Source organism: Syngnathus leptorhynchus, chromosome 3, assembly GCF_054491065.1.
Source record: "Syngnathus leptorhynchus isolate UIUO chromosome 3, UIUO_Slep, whole genome shotgun sequence".
In the NCBI taxonomy this organism is placed as follows: Eukaryota; Metazoa; Chordata; class Actinopteri; order Syngnathiformes; family Syngnathidae; genus Syngnathus; species Syngnathus leptorhynchus.
The window spans coordinates 5,764,303-5,787,744 of NC_141197.1; the positions used below are offsets into that span (position 1 = coordinate 5,764,303).

Below are 23,442 nucleotides of genomic sequence, written 5' to 3' on the forward strand. Positions count from 1 at the left end.
AAATTAATCATTCTAGCTAGATAACACCTAAAACGTTTTAATCAATGGGATAGGCCTGTGGTCAGTAGGTATCTTTTTAGATAGTCTAAAATAGAAATAGAAATGTGATGTTAAATGATCTAATCAAAGGGGCAGGAGTCACTACAGACTGGATTTAGATTGGTTTTGAAATTTCTAAGTTAAAATAACCCTTTCAGGCAGTGTTGGTACAACTATTTGTCAACAGGTGGCGGTATCGCGTAATTTCCAAACGGTCTTGGCAGCAAGCAACTCAGAAGAAGAAAAAGCCCCACCCCTGGCGGCTGTCAATATTACAAACTGATCACTGTTGTCATTCCAAACGCTCTCATATTGTGTTAAATCGATTTATAATCACAACCTCAGTAGTTGAATACTACCGCGTTCATATAAGAATATCATGATCTTATTTCCCACAGTTTGTGTACAATCGAAAGACTGTGTTTTTAGCATTAAGCTGATTTAGCTAACAAAGAGTGGGGTTGAAGCCTCTGCTCAGAGGTTAGTCTACTCTGCGTCTTCATCAAAATCAAAAGATGTGCTTTACATTTTTGGTGTTTGTAATGTCTAATATATGTGTATACTAAGTGAGTGGATACGGGTACAGATTTGGTTCAGCAGCATGGCTTACAGTGCCAGGACAGATTGCCCGGAGCTTCCTGACTTCACTCTGCTCAAGAGACTGGCCAGAGATCAGCTCGTCTACTTGCTGGAACAGGTAATAATTTCTGGCACGTAATCATGATCAAACATTTGCACTTCATCAGCCTATATTATTTTTTTAAAGCCTACATTATAATAGAAATTATCTGCAATGTAAATGGTTTTCCTCCATCAACAAAACAGGGTTGTGTGTTACATTAATTAAATCTTGCAGGACACCATAAAATGTATGCATACTAATCCTATTATTATGACTTTTCCGTTTTGCCTCCATTTCCGGTTTCTCTTACAATATTCAGTTTACTATTGACCTTTTAAGCGCTCCAAAGTTGGTTGCTCGTTCTGGTAATAGAGCTGTAAAATGAACATTTCAACTAATAGCATATCGACCAACTAAGAATAGGGTATTTTGAATGTGTGAAGATTACTTTTTTCTGTCTACTTTATGTTGACACTATCATTGATTGGAACTATAAAATGTAATCCCCCCCCCTCCCAGTTTTAACGCCTGTGGCTCAAACTAGTGGTTCTGATTTTTTCCCACAAATTCCCACCCCCTAAATACTTTGCCTTCCCAACCACTGCACAAGTGCTCATCAGTGACAAGGCAGAATCTTCATTCACAAACAGCACTGTATATTGGCTACTTAAAAATAACCCACTAAAATCTGCTGAGTGTCCTCAATGTAAGAAAATACAGTGCATAAACAATTATTCAATGAACACGCCCGTGACCCCCGTGGGGACAAGCACTATAGAAATCGGATGGATGGGTGGAATTAAGTGCACAAACTGTACCTAAATAGATGTTTGAAAACAAAATGCATGCAAATATTTTGTACTCAAAAGTTTAATACGACTTAAGTGTACTTAACAGAAGCACTGGAATGCATAAAAAAAATGTCCATGCATCCATTCATTCAACACTGTGCTTATTATGTTGTTTTTGTCCTACTCATGTTTATTTCTCTCAGTAAGGTTGACGGGTTTTTTTCCTCCTGAATTTGTGTTATACATGTGACTTGTGTGGAGCTTATCCATCCATCTACTTTACTGCTTGTCCCCACGGGGGTCACGGACGTGCTGGAGCCTATTCCAGCAGTCATCGGGCAGTAGGCGGGGGACACCCTGAACCGGTTGCCAGCCGATCGCAGGGCACATAGAGACAAACCATCCGCACTCGCACTCAGACCTAGAGGCAATTTGGAGCGCTCAATTGGCCTACCAAGCAAGCTTTTGGGATGCGGGAGGAAATTGGAATGCCCGTAGAAAACCCACGCGGGCACTGGGAGAATATGCAAACTCCACACAGGGAGGGCCGGAGGTGGAATCGAACCCGCAGCCTCCTAACTGGGAGGCAGACGTGCTTGTTTGGAGCTTATGATAATTAAAAAAAGTTCAATGTTCTGTTGTGAGTGATCAAATCGACTGAACTGAATGGTAAATGTTTCCTGCTGTACGCTATGTAGCCCAAGTGTAGTTGTTGAAAGATACTTTCATCATGAAGTGCCAATTTATGTCCATGTTTTTTTTTCTCATGCAGCTTCCAGGAAAGAAGGACCTTTTCATTGAGGCAGACTTGATGAGCCCGCTGGATCGTATCGCCAATGTTGCCATTCTGAAGGTGAACTTTACCCACTGTTTCAATTAAATTTGATCAAAAATGAATCTCAATTAATATTTTAAAACTTTATTCATCTCTGCTTTTGTAACAGCAACATGACGTTGACAAACTTTACAAAGTAGAGTATAAACCCATCATCAGCACATCAGATCAGTGAGTAGTATTGATCCACATGCCTTGAAAAATACTCCAGCACACTTCAACTTGAAGACGTCTGACAATGTGACTTTACTCTCTTCAGGCTTTGTTTTCTGATCCGGCCAAGAATACAAACAGTGAAGTGGATATGTGGTAAGTTTGTCCACATATTCAATATTTATTCAATTTTTAATAATTTTGGATTGAATTAATCATTCACAATTACTAGCTTTAAAAACAATAAACAGCTGTCTGACTGCTTGTTGTTTATGACAGCAATTGTTTATCTAAATATAATTTGAGATGTGTCAGAATAGCATACTGTATGTTTCAGGGAAATGACCATTAAGAATTTATAACATTATGCCGATTTCTGCCTCCAGATGTGGCCAAAACAGACAAAGCTGCCGGAAAATGTAGAAGATACAAAATTATATTTACGCCTCAGAAGGTACTTGATACATATTTTGGTTTTCAACCCAAAATAAACCTTGATTTATTTGCACTAAAGTTATGGATAATAATGTGCTGTCCATGTCTGTCTTCCAGTTTTATGCATGTGAGACAGTACTTGAGGAGCAGGGCGTCTTTGGAGGTTCGAGCTCTTGCACCTGTTCTATTTGTTGTCGCTCACCTGGGACATTAGAAATGGTGCTGTTATTTTGGCTTTTTTGATCCAGATGTGACAATGGATGAATGGGCCTTCTATCTTCTTCCTTTGGACTATGACATCATCAGTCTGGAGCTCCCAGAGTTTTTTCGGGACAACTATATGGTAAATAATACACGATATGGTTATGCTAAATATCTGTCATTTTGATTGGAACTAATTAAAAAATGATTCAGAAAAACTATTGAATGGTGTAAATGACAAATGTAAATTCAAAATGGAATATCAAAGCAACAGAACATTATGGTTTTCTGGGCCTTCTCCAACTCTCCTTCACAAAAATACACCATACTTGTATATAATGTCAGTCATGGGTAAATGAGTAAAATATTTTTTTCAAATCACACATTTATTTATTTATTTATTTATTTATTTATTTTCTTTAGCACTATTATCATTGCCCACACGCCCCTCACTGGTTACAGTATTATGTGTAAATTGTAGTACGCTCATTTGAAATCACACAGTGTGAATTGATGCTCCACAAGTCAGTCTCATTGCATAGACTTTAATTGTGCATTTGATGCATTTTCCTTCTTGTGTAAATCATACTTACATACTATGTGCGCTTCACCCAGGCTGGAGATCTGCGTTGGGTGAGGACAGCTGGCAGTGCTCTACATCTTCTTAACTCCATTTACGGACCATTTTCAAAGGTTTATGGTATTGGAAGGTGTTCAAAGGTACACTCGGACATATACTTTAACAAAAGTTTATGATGATTTGAGTTGTATGTCTTTGCTTTGATGGGCAGCTGACATTGTTTTTGATTTTTGTCTTGTATCAGATGACATATGAGTCTTGGAGAGAGCAAGAGGAAGAGGGAGACCAGAAGGCTCGGAACGCTGAAATAGGAACCGTTTTCTTAATTGATAGAGGTGAGTAGCTGTGATTCCGTTTCTCACTTAGTGTTATCAATTTGCTTTTCTAATTTTGTCAAACGTCATTATAGATGTGGACTTTGTCACCCCCATGTGCTCACAAGTGGTCTATGAAGGACTCGTGGATGATATATTCAGAATCAAATGTGGTGGGTAACAAGCTAGTCACTGTAAGCCCCACAAAATGAAAATATTACATGTAAAATTACTAAGAATATCCATCATTGCAGTTGTAGTTTTAATTTTTTTTAACACAGCAGCATGTAACTCAGACTTGTCCCCCCCACCCCCCGGCGATGTTTTCAAATGTAATCACAGACCCATTTTTCCTCCATAGGATGTGTGGAATTTGGACCTGATGTCTCTTCCACAGACAAAAGCATCAAAGTCATGCTGAATTCTCAAGATAAGGTAAGACTGGCTTTTGACGTGCAAAATGCTTTCACTCAAGCATGTATTTAACAACATTGTTTGTCTCGTAGGTCTTTAATGAAATCAGAAATGAACATTTCTCCAATGTCTTCAACTTTCTTAGTCAGAAAGCCAAGAATCTCCAGACTGCATATGATGTAAGTCAATAAAATGATGTTCTTTGCCCATAGAATGACCAAAATCTTTTGTTTTCAATTTGTTAGAAACGCAGAGGGATGGACATAAAGCAGATGAAAACATTTGTCTCAGAAGAACTTAAAGGCTTGAAGCAAGAACATCGGCTCCTGAGCCTGCGTGAGTTTTGAAGCAAAGTAATAGACTCAACTTCCTGAATTATGAACAAACTAGGTGGCTGTTGTTGATCTCACATAGACATCGCCGCAAGTGAATCAATGATGAAGAAGAAAACGAAACAGGATTTCCAGGAGCTTTTAAAGACAGAACACTGTAAGTTACTTTAAATGCTTTTTGTGTGTATGTGTCAGGATGTTGCCACACACTGATGCCATCTAATTTGTGTTCAGTAGCTATTTCATCACATTGATGCAAAATTATGGTCTTTATTATTTCTTTATTTTTCCTTACAGCTTTACTAGAAGGTTTTGAAATTCGTGAATGTATTTCTTTCATTGAGGAGCATATCAACAGGCAGGTGGGTAAACAGTCAGTATTACAGTATATACAGCATTGTGCATGTCGTTAAAAACTAACCTGCTGTGATTCTTTTCTTAAGGTCTCCAGGACTGAAAGTCTTAGACTACTTTGCCTTTTGTCTTTAACAGAAAATGGTCAGTTGTTTTTTTACATTTACGTTCAAAGTGCTTTCAAAAAATAAATCATAAGCCTATTATATCTCACTGAGCAGCAAAGGTTTGCCCACCTTGCATCTTTTTACTTTCCAGGGTTTCCTGTTGAAAAACTGTTTGCAACCATTAAAAACATTTAGGAATGTCTGGCAAACGCCTTTCCAATTGTTTGCAACATTCAATTGCAAACAGTTGTTAAAAATGTCTTTGCGACAGGAAAAACTGTTTGCAACTGCTTGCAATCTTTTAGACTGACAAAATATAGACATTCGCTACGCGTGCTAACACCTCAGTGAGATACAGGCTTTATTTTATTGTACTTTACCATAATTTGTTTATCATGCAGGACTCCTGCCAAAAGACTACCGGTCTTTAAAAGCACAGTATTTGCAGGTGAGATTTCCCATCTTCTGCCATTACTGGCTTTTCATTTTTGTCATAATATAGCATAGCATAGGTACCATGACTAAAACAATTCCAAAAAACAACTTTTGCTGCTTCAATGGCAGCTGAAGTGAAATATTTGAATCAGGGACCACCATTATAACCAAGAAGCAACTCGGGGACCACTGCTTTGGCGGAATATTATTTTATTCTTCACCAAAGCAAAATAACTATCGAACTATTGAATAAAAACACCAAACATTTATTTTTTTGTTCCCCCCTCCCCAATACCTTAGTATTGGGGGGAAAAAGATACAGGCTACTTATGTGCATTAGTTTGTCTATTTTGGCAATCTCAGCTACTTTTGACATAATTTGAATGGGTAGATGGTTCACAAAATTAGCTGGATAGTGAATCAAGTCTAAATAATGAATCTATTTTATTTTTTCAAAATGTTACAATTATTTTCCAGTTCTAATTTTGTGGACCACATGCAATACCGCCACAGACCACTTGAGGGCCGCAGACCACCAGTGGACACTCCCTGCTCTAGTTGTATATTTTAAGACTACATAGCTGCATCTCAATATGTTAAATGCAGCTGAAATGAAACAAAGCTATGGCAACTGTATCTCAATATGTTAAATACAGTTGCCATAGCTTTGTTTCATTTATTTGAGTAGTTAAATTCAAAAAGTGGAAACCTCAATTACATACATTAATCAAACCAATTTGCAAAAACATTTTTAGAAAGGAAAAATTCCTGCCTAAGGTTTTATGACATAATGTTTCTTATTTGATGTTCAGGTTTCTCTGAAATGATGACATATTGGCTGTTCTTAGCCCTAAACAATATTCATTAAAAATAGAAACAAAATGATTAATAATTTTGCTCTGTGTAGTACATCTAAATAAATGACATTTATCGGTTTCCCTTTTCCAATCAAACTATTGAAATAAATTTAGGCTGAGTGCTAAGAGAAAAAGTTCCTTCAATTAGCATTTGCAGCAAAATTGAAAAAGCGAAAATCATAATTGTATCCCATCAAATGGCTATATAGACATTAGTCATTAAAACAGTAATCTCAATCTGGGAAAATGTTTTCCTTCATCAGTGTTAATGTATTGCCCACAGTCTTGCAAGTAGCAGTTAAATTTTGTGTTGTGAAGTCATCTCTTCTCTGCTTGGCCTTTGTTAGAGTTATGGAGTGGACCACCTGCTCACATTTGCAAACCTCAAGCAGTCGGGGCTGCTGGTTGAGCAACAGCAAGGTGAAACACTGGCTGTTATGGAGAGCAAAGTGGGGAAACTGGTCAACGATAAGACAGCAGGCAAGTTTTCTGTTGCAAGATTCAGTCTGACATGACAACTGTGGTGAGTTCTTTTATTTTGCTTATTTTTTTTCTCTTCTTTTTCTAGGGAAGCTAACAGATGCATTTTCATCCTTGGCAAAGAAAAGCAATTTCAGGGCCTTAAGCAGAAAACTTAATTTGGTATAACATCAAGTTTCATTTGACGTTCATCATATTCAATGATATCATGTTGCTTTTCTTTGGTCATGACCCTGCATGTATACTTTGTTGTTTTACACAAAGGTGCCCAAGTCAGATGACGAGTATGACCTGCATGTCCCGAGGGACATGGCTTACATCTTCAGTGGCGCCTATATCCCACTGAGCTGCAAGCTCATAGAGCAGGTAAAAAAAAGCAGGATTTCTCTTTTTTTTAATTTTTTTTAATTTTCTCATGATTATACAACTGCATCAAAGTTGATTAAACCAATTTTATGCATAATTCACAGGTGTTAGAGCGAGATGGTTGGACTGGGCTTGAAGAAGTTACCAGGTTGCTAAATGGAAATGAGTTTGCTGTCACAGGTAAGAAAGATATTGAACAGATTTTATGAAGCTGCGTTTGTCGTCAATTTTTTAAGTTGTGTGCTATTCATGGCTATTTATTTTGAAGTGAATTCCCTAAGAATAATATACCTTGAATGTACATATACATGACATATTTTCAGACAATATTATACATGTAATTAATATGGGCATCATAATATTGTCTTATAAAAAAAAGTCATTGCATGAGTTTGACTGTTGCACATTATATTTATTGCCATACAAATACAATAAAGTAACATCAGAGGTTCCTGATACTTTATAGTCATCTGTAATTCTTGAATTTTTCTACAATGCTGATCTTCTCTTCCTTAGCGTATGTAGTCATCTGAATATATAAATTGTGATAATCAGAGATGGGCATTGCGTTTTCGGGACAGAATGGTTTGTCCGTCCAAAATTTTGTGGACGGCATTCATTTTGCAGACGGAGGATGAGACGTTTTTAATAAAACGACAGTGGTTCTGTTTCCGCTTTCTCTCGCTCGTGTAATCCGTATGTTCAGACCAAATACGAATGTTAAAAAGAAGAAATTTGGTTTCTTCATGAAGAAGGTGACAAAAGGAGACTCAAGTGAAGTAAAGGGAATTTTCTAAAATCCTATTTATAACAGCTAAACAATGCCAGAAACAAAAGTGACTCCACCCAAATCTTGTAATATATTGTCAACTGGTTAGGGTTATTGATTGGACAAAAAAAAAAAATTGATAGGCTGCACAAAATGCCAAGTCAAGTTTATTTGTATAGCCCTAAATCACAAGCAGTCTCAAAGGGCTTCACATAGACAATCAATTGACAATAATTCTCAAAGCATCCCCTGATCTTAGGCTCCCAAAAGGGCAAGGAAAAACTCAAAAACCCCTACCAGGGGAAAAATGAGAAACCTTGAGAAGGGACCACAGATGGAAGGATCCCCCTTTCAGGATCACCAGGCTGCAATGGATGCAAAGAGGGCACATAAAATACATCATATGGAAATCAAAAAGTGGATGCCCAGGCCAAAGCCAAGAGCTGTCGGAGGTGCCTTCGATTGTCCTGGCAGTGTCCTCCAGGAGGGTATTCCACTGCAGTTCCCTCATGCTGAATTGGTCCACGAGAATCTAGATAGCCATCGTCAGCATGGGTGTCACCTAACCACCTCCCCAGCCGGGGAGGGGTGGGGGGAGTGGGGTCGGGGAGAGGTTAATTAAAGGCCACATCATAGAAATACGTCTTTAAACGTGTCTTAAATGTTTCTACTGAGGTAGCAGTTCTAATATCCATTGGCAGGGCATTCCAGAGCTCTGGAGCCCGAATGGAAAATGCTCTAGCCCCTGCAGACATTTTCTCGGCCCTCGGTGTCACTAAAAAACTAGCGTTTTGCGAACGAAGGTTACGAGACGGAACATAAGGAACAACTAAGTCGACGAGATATGAAGGCGCTAAGCCATGCAATGATTTATAGGTTAACAGAAGAACTTTGAAGTCACATCTTAAATGGACCGGGAGCCAATGTAAATTGGCTAATATTGGGGTAATGTGATCAAATTTTCTTGTCCGTGAGAGCAGCCTTGCAGCAGCATTTTGTACTAGCCACATTGCCCAATTGGCTTGAGATATTGTACTAAATTTTCATGTGTCAATCTGGCTCTTGCCAGATCAGTAATATAGGCTCTTTTCAATGACGAGGACGAGTGGGGACGTAAGGGTGATTTTTTTTTTAATGAATAAGAACGGAGGGACAGTGATGACGGAAGGGTGCTCGGGTCGAGGACGGAGGGCGGTCCCGCAAAACGTTAATGTGCCCATCTCTGGTGATAATATCGCTTCTGTGATGTACTTACCTTCCATCACAGGCTTAATAAAAGTCTCTATCAGTTGGAGTGCCAGTGAATGCACCATGGTTTTGAATGGGCTTGTCCTAAAAGTTTTCTGTCTTGTGTCAGGCAAAAATGGAGCAAAAAATGAGGCACAACGCATCGTTGTCGTCATGTTCCTTGGGGGCTGCACCTACTCTGAGATTTCAGCTTTACGTTTTCTTGGTAGAGAAAGAGGTAAACAATTTAATGTCGAATAAATTTTAAACGACTCCCGTGAATTTCTTGTTGCACCACCTTTTTGCTGCTGTTGAATTTTGTTGTCTTTGAAAGATGATTATTGATCATTTAAAATATAATCTTGAAACTTGATCCTGTTAACAGAAATAGAGCTTATTCTGCAACAGGCTCGACATCTAATCTTAACACACGATTATTATCAGGGGCGCAGATGGGATTTTGGAACTGGGGAGATGTGGACCATGTCCATTCAGTACATAAAATTCTGACAGAAGTAAAAATTCCCCCATCTTTGGTGGAATTAAACACATCAGTTAGTTGCAGCATATGCTATGCGGGCTACCTGCCCGTCCCTATGGAAGAGGTACATTCGTCCTCTGTTTTACTGGCTGCTTGTTTTTTGTCACCTTACGTGGCGAAGGTTGAAGGGGACTGATCGTGAACCTACTGTGCGAGAGACACCCCCCGCCCCCCCGTGTCATCTGCGCCCATGATTATGTAAGAACTAAGAAGTAGATTGGTTTATAAATTTGGCGAAAATAATAGAATAGCTAATAATTTTTAGAAATAGCTCAGAAAGCCTCCTGGCAATTTCTGCTTAATAAATTCTTACTGTGATGTGCAATAGGCACTAACACAATTTAATACTGATTCCTTTTTTGTATACAGGATATAAATTTATTGTGGTAACGACTGCCATTACAAGCAGTTCAAGACTGTTGGAGGCCTTGCTGGGCAACAGATGATGATGCCTGTCAGGAGAACACGATGGACCTCACAAACATTATTGTCACTTGACAACCAACTCTGATAGTTGCTCACTTATCAGAGATGGGCTGACAAGAATTGATTTAAGATGTGCAACATCAAATAAATGCTTTTTTATCTACGGTTGTTTTATCATATTGTCATATATGTCTATCTGTGTTTTTGTCACAGTAAAATATGACTGTTGAAAAGTTCATTTATTCATCTTCCAAACCGCTTTTTCTTATGAGGGTCACTGGAGCCTGCTGTCTTAGGGTGGTGGGGGTCGGGGGGGGGGACGCCCTGAACTGCTCGCCAGCCAACAAGCACCCATTTATACTCACCACACTCACACCTACGAACAATATGTAGTGCTCAATCAGCCTACTATGCATGTATTTGGAATGTGGGAGGATACCAACACAGGCATGTTGAGAACATGTAAACTTCATACAGGAAGGCTGGAGCTAGAATTGAACACACAACCTCTGCACAGTGAGGCTCATGTGCTAATATTTTAAAAGTAAAATCTCATTATTGTATCCACAATGACGGAAAATTCCTTAACTTTGTCCAAACTTAGTGGGACAAAAAGTATATTAATTGACATACAATTGTGTGTGTTTTATTTGAGGTTCCGGGTCAAAAATGACTGGTCATTAAAAATGTGTTGGTGGTAAACAACAAGTACAATGAATTTATTCTATGTTTTACGATTATTTTTGCCGCCTCTTACTTTTTGAGGATTTGCACACATTTTGTTGTGTGGTAGTACTATGTCTTACCAATACATCTCATAAGTGAAGTTCTTGATGTAGTATTTGATGGTTACCGCACTGATGAGGAGACCAAATGGCAATAAAAGATGGAGTAGATGAAGAAGAGTCCGAAATTTAGGATGACACTGAAGATAATCCAGACCGAGAAATAATTGATGAGAAGGAATCCGGTGATAAAAAGATCTACATTGATGTCACTGAATTTTTTTAAGCACGAAATGAGCACAACATAAACTACATTCTAATGCTTGTTTAATTATTGACACAATCGCAATCCTCAAAAATATTTTTGTGTGCTTGTTTGAAATCCAGATTAAGTGGAAATATTGGGGTGGGCGGTGCAACGCGTAAAGTGGCTGCGAAACTCAATCTGCGCGTCATTGCTGAGCAAGCCAATCGGGGAGCAGAACTCCGCACGGTGCGTGTTTTGAAAGACGGGGACAAACGGACGATTGAAGGCGAGTCCCAGAGTTGTTCAGTATTTTCCTTTCTTTGAAGCATTTTCATCTCTTTTATTTGAACGGGGGCAGTCGCAACGCTGTTAACAATGAGAAAAAGGTATGGGTTTTAATTTGATATTTTTGTACTGGTATCGAACAAGCCGTAACATGATTATAAAATACTTTGAACGGATTCGGGCCAATGCACGGAACACAGCATTTGATTGAAAACCCCTTTTCCGTGGTTTAAAGCAATTGTAGGTAGTCTTTGTAACTAAATGCTGTCATTTTTGCAGTGAGGTATTAGCAGCGGAGTCTGTGTCATGCCTCACCAAAGCCTTGGTCTACCTGAAGGACATTTGGGAGGAGATTGGCATACCAGAAGACCAAAGACTGCAGAGAACTAATGCTGTCAAGAAACACATTGAGGTGAGTCACATTACAGCTTATGGAAACTGCACTCGTGTACGACTTTGAATATTATTCAAGGTGCAATCATCATGTACACTCGCTTAAAACTTCAAGTGCACCTGCAATATTCTAATTGGACGAGTAGATTCGTGTCGGTGCCTACACCACACAATATTTCTTTTTGAACGACGATTTGAGATTTTATAATTATTTTAGCTGGAATTTAAAAGTTCGAACTGCACCAATGTTTCTTTTTAGAATTCTATACTCTTGACTGTGGTCGTGCGATAGATTTCCAGACCAGACTGTTTGAGTATTGTCTTTTTGCAATACTGCATAAACTGAGTATGGTGTCTGACATAAGATGACAATTGATTGATGTTTGCACTCAACCCTATTAACTTCTACCACTTTCGGGTAAGTGCAGTGGTCATAATTTCAAGGTGTTCAAAGCCAAGAAATAGACGGGTTTCGAGCCAGCTTTTCAAAATGGATAGTAAGAGTGCTTGTCTAGAATAGGGTGAACTCCCTTATTGGAGTTCCTCACTATTTTTTATTTTAATTTTAATTCTGCTGCTATGTTTGCAATACAGTATACATTTTGTCATACTATTGAAATTTAATCTTTAGCAAATAATCAGTTGTTTTGATTTTTAATTCGGTAAACTAAGTGATCATTCTGTCCTCCAGGACTTACTCAAGATGATGATCAAAGAAGAAGAATCCCTGAGGAACAGAGTTATAAGCAGCATTCAGAACTGCAAAACTGAAGTGGAGAAGCTCTGTCTTGAACTTCAGATTCCAATGTGTCAAGTCAGTGTCAACTGTCAATGTCTTAAAAATGTTTACTAATACATACTGTGTTACAGTCAGCAAATTGTCCATACCAAACTGATTACATCGCTATGTAATATTTCACTCCAGGCAGCTTGTAGTACAGTACAGCACGAACCTTAAGCTCAAACACAATCCATTCCAAGAAGCTGGACCCTAATTTAGATTTTTTTAGAAAATAATCGCAACTCACTGATAGCATAACCTGCCTGACTTTAGTTTCTATTTACTGACATTGTATATGTTATATGTGCATATTCAGAGTGTGGGACCTGAGAGTCTTCTTTGTGCCTGAAGTCAGTGACCCTGAACAGTATAAGATGAAGATTGCAGACTCACAGTGCTAAGTTAGTTTTGTTTCAGGTTCTATGTAGGTGTGTGTGGTTTAGTCTGAAAAAGCAAATTTCTCAAAAAAAGTAAACTAACGATAATTTGGCGAAACTTCACATTTTGTACAACGAATATGTTCTTTGAATTTCTTTGTGTTGATTCAGGATCAAGTTGGTCTTAGCATGCTCCTTCAGGAGAAGACCCTTCGTACACGATTCGAGGACCTGTTAAAGGAGAAGACTCGCCGCATGCAACAGCTGAAGGCTCTGCTTGAGCAGGACCAGGAGCTTTGTGACATCCTGTGCTCCATTCCATTTGATATCTCCCCACATTCTGTTCCCTCAATGGACCAACTGGAGAGCTTTCAACAACATATTACTAACCAGAATGCAGAGAAGGTAGGTGTTCTGTTTCATCATTTCCTGAAATCTTTAATTAAAGAGCACGCACACACAGACCTGACAGACCTACTCAGCTTGACAGAGTATCTTCTGTATCGTGAGACAAGTCACGTAATGCTTGAAGAAAACGACGAGAATGAGAATTAAATGAATACACTCACCGAATCAAATGTCATTTCTTCAATGGTTTCCCCTTTCCTCTATGGACAGACAAACCGGTATGCTGAGTTTGTGGGCCTTAAGAAGCAGATCATCTTGTGCATGAACGATCTGGATCACATTCCAGAGACCAGCTTTGAGAAGGATGTTGTCTGCGAGGATGAGGACACTTTTTGCCTGTCTCGTGATAATATTACCTCACTCAAACTGCTTCTTTGTCAGGTGAGATGGGTTTTCCTGGTCTCCTTTACACGTGCTCATGACTGAGCCGGAAAATGCAAATCCAATTCCTTCATCAAATTCAAAACACCTTACCTTACTTCAATTGAATTGTGTCAAAAACAACAACAACAACAACTGATTACTGTTGTGTATTGTGTGGCATTACTACTACACTGCCACACAGAGCCCCTATGAATTTTTTCGACTGTTTTATGCCTTGTATAGGCAGGTCTCCATCGCGTTTAGTTTGAATATTGCGCAATCCTTTGCAAATGAGCTCTCCCTGAATGCTGTCCAACCTGTTAATAATGAGCTGCCGCCACCCTGTCTGCATTGCAAATTGATGCGGACAATTCACTAAGCCCTTTCAGACAGAATTCACCAAAGGGAGAGCTTGCCCTGTCCAAACTCCTCGTTCACACATCTGTTGCCAGTTGCAACTTGAATGCCGTCAGATATTTAGGCTCTTGGTGACCTCAGCGCTGACACACTGGCAGTGTCTCGCCACTAATACTGTCACAGGGGTTGTGAAAACCTTCCTACCGTTATACACCGGACGGGGAGCTGAGGAAAAGTTTGTGAGAATGCCTGCTTTTAGATGGGCCTCAATAACTTCAAAACAGATTGGAATTTAGTAGCTACTCACAACAACCTGAGCGATGGCTGATGTAACGGATGGGTTGCAGCTGGAGCAGCACAAGGCAGAGAACGAGGCAGCGTGTGAGGCTCTTCGGGAGAAGATCCAGAAGTTGTGGGACAGATTGCAGGTCTCCCAGGAGGAGAGACAAGCTTTCGATGAACACATGGTCATGTCCAAGAAGCGCAACCTAAAGGCGGTAAAATGGCATTCTTACGCTCCATTTATATTTTTGTTGTCTGATTGTAATACTGTATTAGTTTTTTTTAATGCATTTGTTTCCCATTTCAGTTGCAAGTGGAGATAAATCATCTGGAAGAACTAAAACTACATAACATTCACAGAGTCACAGATGTCATCCGCTCTGAGATCGCTGTGTTTTGGGAGAAGTGCTTCTTAAGTAATGAGCAACGGCAGTCGTTTTCTCCATATTTTAGTGGTAAGTTGACTTTTTCCCAGTCAGTAAAAAATATTGGTGTTTGGTACAAGTTGTTCTTTGTTGTTGTTTTTTGTGCTAAATGTAAAACTTAATACATTAGAGGATTTCTCTGAGGAGCTTCTGAGTGTGCATGATGCTGAGATTCAGCGTTTGAAGAAGTATTACGAGGATCACAAAGAGCTTTTTGATGGTGTTCACCAGTGGGAAGAAAGCTGGAGACTCTTCCTGGAGTTAGAAGTGAGTCTTGAATGTTGAAAAATCAGAGATTTTTTATTTGTATTTTAAAACTGTTGCTTTGCTCTTAACCACTCTAGTTCATTTCAGTTTAAAAATCGTTTTATTTCACTCAAAAGTTCTAGAAACACAATGGTTGCAAGGCATTTACATAAAAAGTTGAATTTTCATTTCAGAAAAAAGCATCAGATCCATCGAGATTTACAAACAGAGGTGGGAATCTGCTCAAAGAGGAGAAACGGAGGGCTGAATTGCATAAAATGCTGCCAAAGGTAAGAACTACCAGTGCTAAAATTTTGAACACTTGATAATAATAATAAACCAAATTTGTTTTATTAAGTTGGAAAAGAAACTCAAAGCCCAGATTGATGCATGGGAAAGTGAGCAGGGCAGTGAGTTTTTGGTCAATGGCCAAAAGTTTCTTCAGTATGTGGAGGAACAGTGGGAGCTGCATCTCGCAGAGAAGGAAAGAGAAAAACTAGAAAGGGTAAGCATGTTAACTATATACAAAATCTGATTTGCTTCTGCATGATTTGACATTCTTCTTTTCAAATTTGGAACAGCAACTGAAGAAGAGCAAGCAGACTGAGGAGGATATGTTGTATGGAACAGCCGTACAAACCACCAAGCGCAGAATGCTGGGGCACCTTAAACCTTACAAATCACGAGGGATGGTAAAAAAAACAGAATATGTTTTCCTCCAATGCTTCTGTTGTGGTATTAGCTTAGTGGCCTTTTTTTTTTTTTTTTTTTTAAATCAGTAATGTTTTTTTGCTTCTCATTCTCAGAATGCCACGTCCAGTACTTCTATGGCTACACCCAACAGCACGATGCGTTCTGCCTTTAGTGGAACTGTCTGTCGTTCACCGGTGGCACGGCCACGGCCAAGGACGCCTTTAACTCCTAACAAGGTTGGTGGAAAGCATTGAGATTAAAAAAAAAAAAAAAAAAAAAAACTGCAGGTGCTGGAAAACTAAATCTGGTCACACTGCACCTCAGTTCTTTTTTTGCCCAAATGCAACCTGTATCTGATATTTAGTTACAGTAACCCCTCGGCACGTTGCGCTTCACCTATAGCGGATTCCATATTAAATTTATGAGTGACTGGAAAACTGCATTTAAATACATGCTAATAGTGCCAGGTGTAGCTCGAAGCAATGTGCGTCACTGCGGAAGTGCGCGTCAGCCAGCTGTGCGCGAAGTTAAAGCACCGGCGTGCAAAAGGAGTTGCGACAGTGGCAATGAGCGCTGATAGTGCTCTGAGCAATGTGCGTCACTGCGGACGTGTCTGAGTTCAAGCTTAGGAGGCGGTGTCCGGCCACACGCAAGGGAAGAAGCACCAATCGGTGCACGAGGAGTCGGGACACATGACAATCTTGTGTGTTTATTTTATTTACTGTAAAGGTACAATACACAGAACAGTGTGGGAATGGTTATTAAGGAAAAGGTTTATGTAGTGTTAAAGTATTGGGGAGGGTTTACAAAACTTTAGTATTGTGTACTGGACCACAATGCAACAGGAGATTAATGCGTAATTGCGAGTCAATTTGGTTTGGCTGGGCATGATCTCATGTTAGTGAAATGCAGGGGCGTCCAAACTTTCTGTAAGGAGGGCCAGATTTGATAAAGTGAAAATCAATATTCGGGGGCCAGTATTTTTTTTCGGACATTTTTTAAGTACAAAAATTTTGATTCAGATTTTTTTTATTTTTTTTTTATTATAAATCCAAAATGGGCCACTTTCATATGTAGTCCTTGATCGGATATGTATCAAATTTTTCTCAATGTGAGCGTAGTCTGAGCGGCCAGGTCATTCTCCGATTTGTTCGTCACCATACGCTCCGCGCACACAGGCGCACAGACCGCTTGGGAGGGAGAGTGACTGCCGTGAAGCTGCAGTTATTTTGAGAAACAGTATTGGCAATAATTGAATCGCGCTCAAAACATGAAGCATAAAGTGTGGAAAATATGTTGTAGAACATGATTCAAATCACAGTCTCTACGTCTGAAATTGATGTATTTTTTGGCTATGAGGCACCAATTGGATTTGTTTTTACTTCCTTTGGGAATTATGCGATATTGACAGTGTTAAATAGACTGGCATTGTTGAAAAGAGTCTAAAATACAATTTCCTAAAAATGTCAGTGGTTTTTATTTTCTAAAATTAAACTAGAATGCAGAATTCAGTGGTGTGTGTGTGGTAGTGTTTCAGTGATTGAGGTTTAATCCTGACATGCAATATGTCCCAAATGGCTTCTGTTATGTGACTGACTGGTGAATGTGTCTCTTCCAGGGTCCTGCACAAAAGATGGGTGGTAAACCTCCCCATCCACTTGTGAAGTACTGTAACAAAGAGAATGACACCCATTTAAGGGGAACCCCTGTAGGTGGTGCGTTGGTGGCCTCCCCTCATCGGCAGTGTGACATCAGCCTTAACTCTGTTGCCAGCACGTATTCGGAGTTTGTGGTAATTGACCGTTGTCTTAATTTATTTTTTTCCCCTAACTCTATCGTCATTCCTTGAGTGACTCCAACAAATCCCTTTGTGTATGTACATCTCATGTCTGTCAATTAAAGCATGCTCTTTTGTCTGAAAAATATCCTTCATCTGGCATGCTGTAGTAATACCATGTCTTGAAAAACGACACAGTTCTTACACTGTACTGAATGATATTGTTAAAATACAGTGTTGTAAGTGTATAGATTGTCTGAAGCTTTTTTAACATTCTCAACTGTCAGTGTAAAAACAATGCAGTAGTTCACTTAACTACAACAATCAGACATTAAAGAAAAAAGTCCTAACTTAATTAACCGTAATACACTGTGATGACATCTCAGATTGTCCAGTATGCCAGATTGTGGCTGAGTGATATCAGTGACTCAGTGAAAACAGCGTGAAGGAGGATATTGATTTATTTGTGTATTCGCATTTTGAGGTCAAGAAACTTTGCAAAGGTTGTCTCTCATGGCTTGGTTCAAATGCTCCAACAGGCCATCAAAATGTTTCTTGCCTAAAGTACACCTAGAAGCAGTCTTTATGCCGCTGTAGCTCACGGAAGAATGAAAACTCCCCCAGATCCTGCAGTGGCGACAAATCCATTTTGCTAAGTTGCTGCCAACTTTACGTTCAGACCAGCAGGAAAAGACAAGAGGCTTGTATGGTTAGGGTCTCGTTTAGTCACTTAGCAACCAGCACCATACAGTATACTGTATTTCAAGATTGTTGTGCCACTGTCATGCCATTGAGTGCCCTGCCTCCAAACCAAGTGCAATGTGTAAAATGTCTCTCAAGTATGCAGTTACTATAAAGGGTTAGTTTTTAATGCTTGAACTATGAGTCCACTTTAACGTACCCTCCAGTGTTTATTATTCTATCTAACTTTGTTTCGTGATGTGTGGCAATAAATGCTGCCTCCAGATTAACTCATCAGTCAGCCAGCAAATACATAGACTTTTTTTTCACACAGAGAAAGAGAATATTTTAAGATCACACTGTACATTCATTGCAACAGAAAAAGGGGCATGATTTTTGTTTTTGTTTGATTCATGTTTCTTTCTTGGTCCTAAATATTGTCCTGCTTTGCCTTTTTGACAGCGAGACTTGTCCAAGACTTCTAACCCAAAGATCCAGCAGCACATCCTGAACTCTACCATCACCAAACTTTGACCTCTCACCTCTGGACATGATACCTCCACTATAAATACGCAATTATGTTTTACTTTGATGAACTCCACCAGTGTTTAGTGCTTTTTCCGTTATAAGTTCGACCTTACAATTTTAAAATTGTTGTTGTTTTTTATTTTATTTTTTTAACTTTATACACATTTCTCAATATATTGTGGCACTATTTCATTAAGTGAAGTTAATGTGGTTAATTAGTAGCCCTGCTATCATACGTGTTTGCCTAGTCTGTCACTGTCAACAGAGAAACATAAGTTATACTAACGCTACCTTGTCTTTTTACTTTTGGTGTTATTTTCTTTTACAAACTGAAGTTTAAGTAATGAACTTTGTGAAATTGTGCAATGTAAAGGTTACAAATCAAATGTATAAATATTTGCACCTTTTTGTAAAAATGTCCCCAATTCATTCTGGAGTTGTACACACTGTTCCATTTGAATTTTTCCCAATTGTTTGCAATCTATGAATGAATGTGTGTACATGTATTAATTTTGTTACCTACTCTTTTGTTTCTTTTCTTAATGTTGTTTTTTGTACAAGCTGAATAGCCTATTAAAATGTAAATATGTCCCATAACAGTGCTTTTACAAAAGACAGAATAGTTAAAATGACCTGTAAACCATTGTCAAAATATAAAAGATGTGTCTCACTTTGTATACATGGACAAACAGTATTTCACGTCATTCGTTCGTATTCCAAACAGCTTATGCTCACAAGGGTTGTGGGTGTACTGGGGCTTATCCCACCAGTCTTTTGGCAGTAGGTGGGGTCACCGCCAGTCACACTCACAGTTACGGCCAATTTGAAGTGGTCAACCGGCCAACCATGCATGGCTTTGGAATGTGGGAGGAAACCTTAGTACCCAGAGGAAATCCACGCAGGCATAGGGAGAACATGCAAACTCCACACAGGATGGCCGGAATCGAACCCTGCATCTCTGAAATGTGAGGTGGATGTAGTGTAAATAAATTACAGAACAAATAACAATAGAAAACTTCCTCGTGTATGACTATTTATGTTCTCTCTGCTACTTTTTTTTTTTTTAATCAGGAACAAAAGTGGGACTTGAGTGCACTTAACTGTACAAGCCTCTGGGGGTGTTCACGGGCATTATTTGAGCTCCATGATTTATAAAATAGCTTTTATAATTTAGCGTTGTCAGCAACCAAATGCATGAGCAAAAACAAATTATTTTTAGTGACATGATCTTTCCGCCATTTCTTTGTAGTTAAATTTGGTGTCAACTTGTCAAGCGTTCTTATCTGACCTAATTACTTTCTAAATAATGTTAAAGCCATTGCGACTTAAACACTAATGATAACCAGGTTTAAAACGTCACACCACTTCAAAATCTTTATTTTGCAGGGGCTACCCGGAAGTTCAACTACAACCGGAACAACAAGGTGGGGGCGGGCCACTGTCCCATCATTAATGCACCACTCAAATGTGTCTAGTCGTGTGTGCTACCGAAATACACCGGGTTGAAGAAAATCACGTTCAGACCGAGTAATTTAATCATGTCTGGAGTTTTAGCAAGACTGTTCTTTTACCCTTCACTCGCCTACAATGTCATCATGGAGAAAGTCTCTTCACGGAGGTGGTTTGACCGTGTGGATGAAACGGTCCTGCTTGGAGCACTGCCCTTCAGATCCATGACCAAACAGGTACGGCTTTTCTTTTACTGTAAAGTAATTAATCCTCTATTTTTCCTGGAACTGAACCTCACCTGATACCTGAATTTATTACCCCCAACCCCCACCCCACCCTTTTCCCCCCTTTGGTTTACTCTTTTTAATGAGTGTTACACATACATAGACAGATAGACAGACAAACATATAGATATGTGGAAATAATTCCATACTGCATCCTGTTGAGGCAAACCTAGTAAATACAAAATACTGAACACGATGTTGGCCTTTTGAAACTCTAGCGATTTATGTTTCTCACAGACCCCAGTAACAGCCATCAGATTATCGAAAATGCCTACTTAATACCTTTATATTTAGTAAAAAGAAATAATGTATGTATTTTTATTCAAATATTGGCTGTAAGGGCAAGTATTTAGTCTACAAGAGTCTGTACGGTTTTAGTGTATATGCATACATTTAGAGGTTATCCCAAATTTACAACAGTAGAAATATCTTTCTGAAAAATTGAATTTTCTTTGTCTTTCAGTTGGTGGACTCTGAAAACGTCCGAGGAGTTATAACAATGAATGAGAACTATGAGACCAAATACTTTTGTAACTCCGCGGAGGTGAGTTCATCAAAAAGTCTTATTTGTTAGTTGAAGAAACACAAGTGGCACTCAAAAGGACTGTGTTTATCTTGGAGCATGTCAGAGGTTGACACAAGGGCTGTTCTGCCTGAATGCAAAGTTTAACAATCTCTGTGTTTACTTTGTGAATTGTGAACCAGAAAGCAGGTTATGTGAAAACTCTCAGTAAATTAACCCTTAAATGAGGGCAACTTTGAGTTATCCATTCCAGAAAGAAAGGTAAGTTAAATTCTGGGTCAGTTACTGCGGTAACTTACTCTGTGAACATAACCTGCTCACTGGCAGGTTTACTACAAGAGACCCAGAGTTTCTACCAGTCTCCTCCCAGAAATGGATTGGCCCTTCATTCAAAATACAGTCGACATCGAAGCTATAATAATTCGAAACGCTTTACATCGCGAGAGAATCTTCCGACCCAGAGACTTCTTTCTCACCTGTATCGTAACAGCTAAACACTGAACAGCAAGTCACCGTTTTTTGACGCCGTTCGTCTATTCAAACACTCAGCACGGAGGCCAAGGCCTTGTCCAAAAGTTCCTTAGTGTAGAGTCATTACACAGAATGTAAAATATTTCATCCCATTAGCAGCATAGAATATGTAGTTTCACTTTTTGAAATAAGTGATGGCAAAATATTGAACCTTTCCATGATGTAAATGTTTACTTGTGTGGCAGGAGTGGCAGGCTGCTGGGGTGGAGCAACTGAGGCTGAGCACGGTGGATCTTATTGGCGTTCCCACTTTAGAGAATCTGCACCGAGGAGTCGAGTTTGCTTTGAGACACAGAGAGAAGGGAAACAGCGTTTATGTTCACTGCAAGGCCGGACGTTCCCGCAGCGCCACACTAGCTGCTGCATACCTCATAAGGGTCAGTTCAGAATTTCTTATGAATCTGAGAAAACATGAAGTTTACATGCTTTCATCTTTTTCTTTTTGCATTTTTGTTTACAAATTGAAGATTTTTAAGGTAATACATGTTTCTGCTCAAATCTAAAAAAAAAAGGGGTAATAGGGACACTCAAAAACAAATAGTCTGTGCCCCCACCAGTATGCATGACTATGACTAAACACAGGAATAATGGTGAGGAATTGTTCTCTTTTTCTCAGTTTTTAATTTGATTATTTTGTGCTTATGGCCTCTATATTTGGATACAAACAATCATCATCATCATCATGGAGACTACCTACATGTTTCAATTTGTAAACAAGTATGGGTTATGCGTGTGTCTTGAAAACACAACTTTGATGTAAACCGCCCTCTTCAGGATTTCATTAAAAAGATAACGTGAACTTTTGAAACCTTGTTGAAGACCACAGGCAGCAGACTAGCATCTTACCAACAACTACTGTTGAAAGTATGGTAGTCAAATAGCGACATTTCATTTCCAAAACTCAGGGCGTATGACGGACCAAAAATATTATTTCTATTCCTCTATCTATTCTTGAAGTCTAATTGTTTTTTTTCTGTTAGCTGTTTGATTTTGATTGCTTTGTTTGCTGACAGCTCCACAGTTGGACCCCAGAGGAAGCATGTCTGAAATTGGCGTCTATCCGGCCCCACATTATGGTGCATACGGCCCAGTTGGAGATGCTGAGGAAATACCATCTGCAGGTGTGTGCGCCTTCCCAACAGAGGTGAAGCACCAACTGCTGGACAGATTGAATCGGCCACACTTAATATTGCTCTCTTGGTGTTGGTCACCTCTTGGTACCGTTTTGTACACTCCTTGGCAAGAGATCAGAGTTATTTTGAACTTTTTATTTTTATTTTAAATCACCATTTTCAAAGTTTTACTAGATTGGTCATATTTTTAGTCGTTAATCCAATACTGTACAGCAAAAGAATGAACATGTATTGAAAGATTCTTATCCTGATGGTTTTTGCTTTGCAGTCTGAAAAATATATTTTGTTTTGAGTCGTGCAGTAATTCAAGTTATTAAATGGGACATCAATCATATATACCTTTCAAAATGTCTCGAGTGAAGTCAAAAGGGATTTCCTTTAATATTTTATACACAACAGTTTTACGCACAACAGTGCATTTTTTTTATGTTTTCACATTTCCTATTGTTTAGTTTGTAATTTGAAATATTGCCATTGTTTCTTGAATAAAATATTGAAATGCTGCCTAATTGTGTTCATTTAACTGCAGTAGTGTGATCAGATACATTAGTATGCTTTTAATGTATCTGATAATGTAATATATCTGATAATGTATATTTAATGTAGCCTTTCACATGACTCAGTAGAAGTAGCTGTTAATTTAAAAAAAATTTGGTGACTACGTGTGGACAAGACA

At 38.9% G+C, this 23,442-nt stretch overlaps 3 protein-coding genes across 5 annotated transcripts; all 3 read left to right on the forward strand.

Annotated features, from left to right (window-relative positions):
* The first annotated feature begins 260 nt into the window (after nucleotides 1-260).
* Nucleotides 261-10,511, forward strand: vps33b (VPS33B late endosome and lysosome associated). Of its 2 annotated transcripts, none has more exons than XM_085907577.1 (24): nucleotides 261-519; nucleotides 626-736; nucleotides 2,225-2,305; nucleotides 2,397-2,458; nucleotides 2,547-2,596; nucleotides 2,827-2,894; nucleotides 2,993-3,038; nucleotides 3,124-3,218; nucleotides 3,692-3,796; nucleotides 3,901-3,991; nucleotides 4,066-4,143; nucleotides 4,332-4,405; nucleotides 4,477-4,563; nucleotides 4,630-4,720; nucleotides 4,799-4,873; nucleotides 5,014-5,078; nucleotides 5,160-5,214; nucleotides 5,579-5,625; nucleotides 6,817-6,949; nucleotides 7,038-7,111; nucleotides 7,214-7,315; nucleotides 7,420-7,495; nucleotides 9,442-9,549; nucleotides 10,222-10,511. In XM_085907577.1, exons 2-24 carry the CDS (start codon nucleotides 641-643, stop codon nucleotides 10,296-10,298), a joined length of 1,836 nt encoding a protein of 611 aa, XP_085763703.1. In that variant the 5' UTR covers nucleotides 261-519; nucleotides 626-640; the 3' UTR covers nucleotides 10,299-10,511. The 2 variants fall into 2 exon arrangements, with proteins under 2 accessions (XP_085763703.1, XP_085763702.1); XM_085907576.1 differs by having other exon boundaries at nucleotides 262-519; nucleotides 607-736.
* An 864-nt stretch (nucleotides 10,512-11,375) lies between these two features.
* Nucleotides 11,376-19,523, forward strand: prc1b (protein regulator of cytokinesis 1b). 2 transcript variants are annotated; one of them, XM_085907580.1, is made up of 14 exons: nucleotides 11,376-11,536; nucleotides 11,815-11,947; nucleotides 12,620-12,742; nucleotides 13,258-13,491; nucleotides 13,705-13,875; nucleotides 14,562-14,711; nucleotides 14,804-14,951; nucleotides 15,052-15,188; nucleotides 15,362-15,457; nucleotides 15,526-15,672; nucleotides 15,749-15,859; nucleotides 15,974-16,096; nucleotides 17,479-17,652; nucleotides 18,781-19,523. In XM_085907580.1, the coding sequence occupies exons 3-14, from the start codon at nucleotides 12,632-12,634 to the stop codon at nucleotides 18,850-18,852; spliced, it is 1,674 nt and encodes a 557-aa protein (XP_085763706.1). In that variant the 5' UTR covers nucleotides 11,376-11,536; nucleotides 11,815-11,947; nucleotides 12,620-12,631; the 3' UTR covers nucleotides 18,853-19,523. The 2 variants fall into 2 exon arrangements, with proteins under 2 accessions (XP_085763706.1, XP_085763704.1); XM_085907578.1 differs by having other exon boundaries at nucleotides 11,446-11,636.
* Nucleotides 19,524-20,246: 723 nt separating this feature from the next.
* ptpmt1 (protein tyrosine phosphatase mitochondrial 1) lies at nucleotides 20,247-23,270 on the forward strand. Its single transcript, XM_085907615.1, has 4 exons — nucleotides 20,247-20,531; nucleotides 21,043-21,123; nucleotides 21,819-22,010; nucleotides 22,647-23,270. The coding sequence occupies exons 1-4, from the start codon at nucleotides 20,385-20,387 to the stop codon at nucleotides 22,779-22,781; spliced, it is 555 nt and encodes a 184-aa protein (XP_085763741.1). The 5' UTR covers nucleotides 20,247-20,384; the 3' UTR covers nucleotides 22,782-23,270.
* Nucleotides 23,271-23,442: the final 172 nt, after the last annotated feature.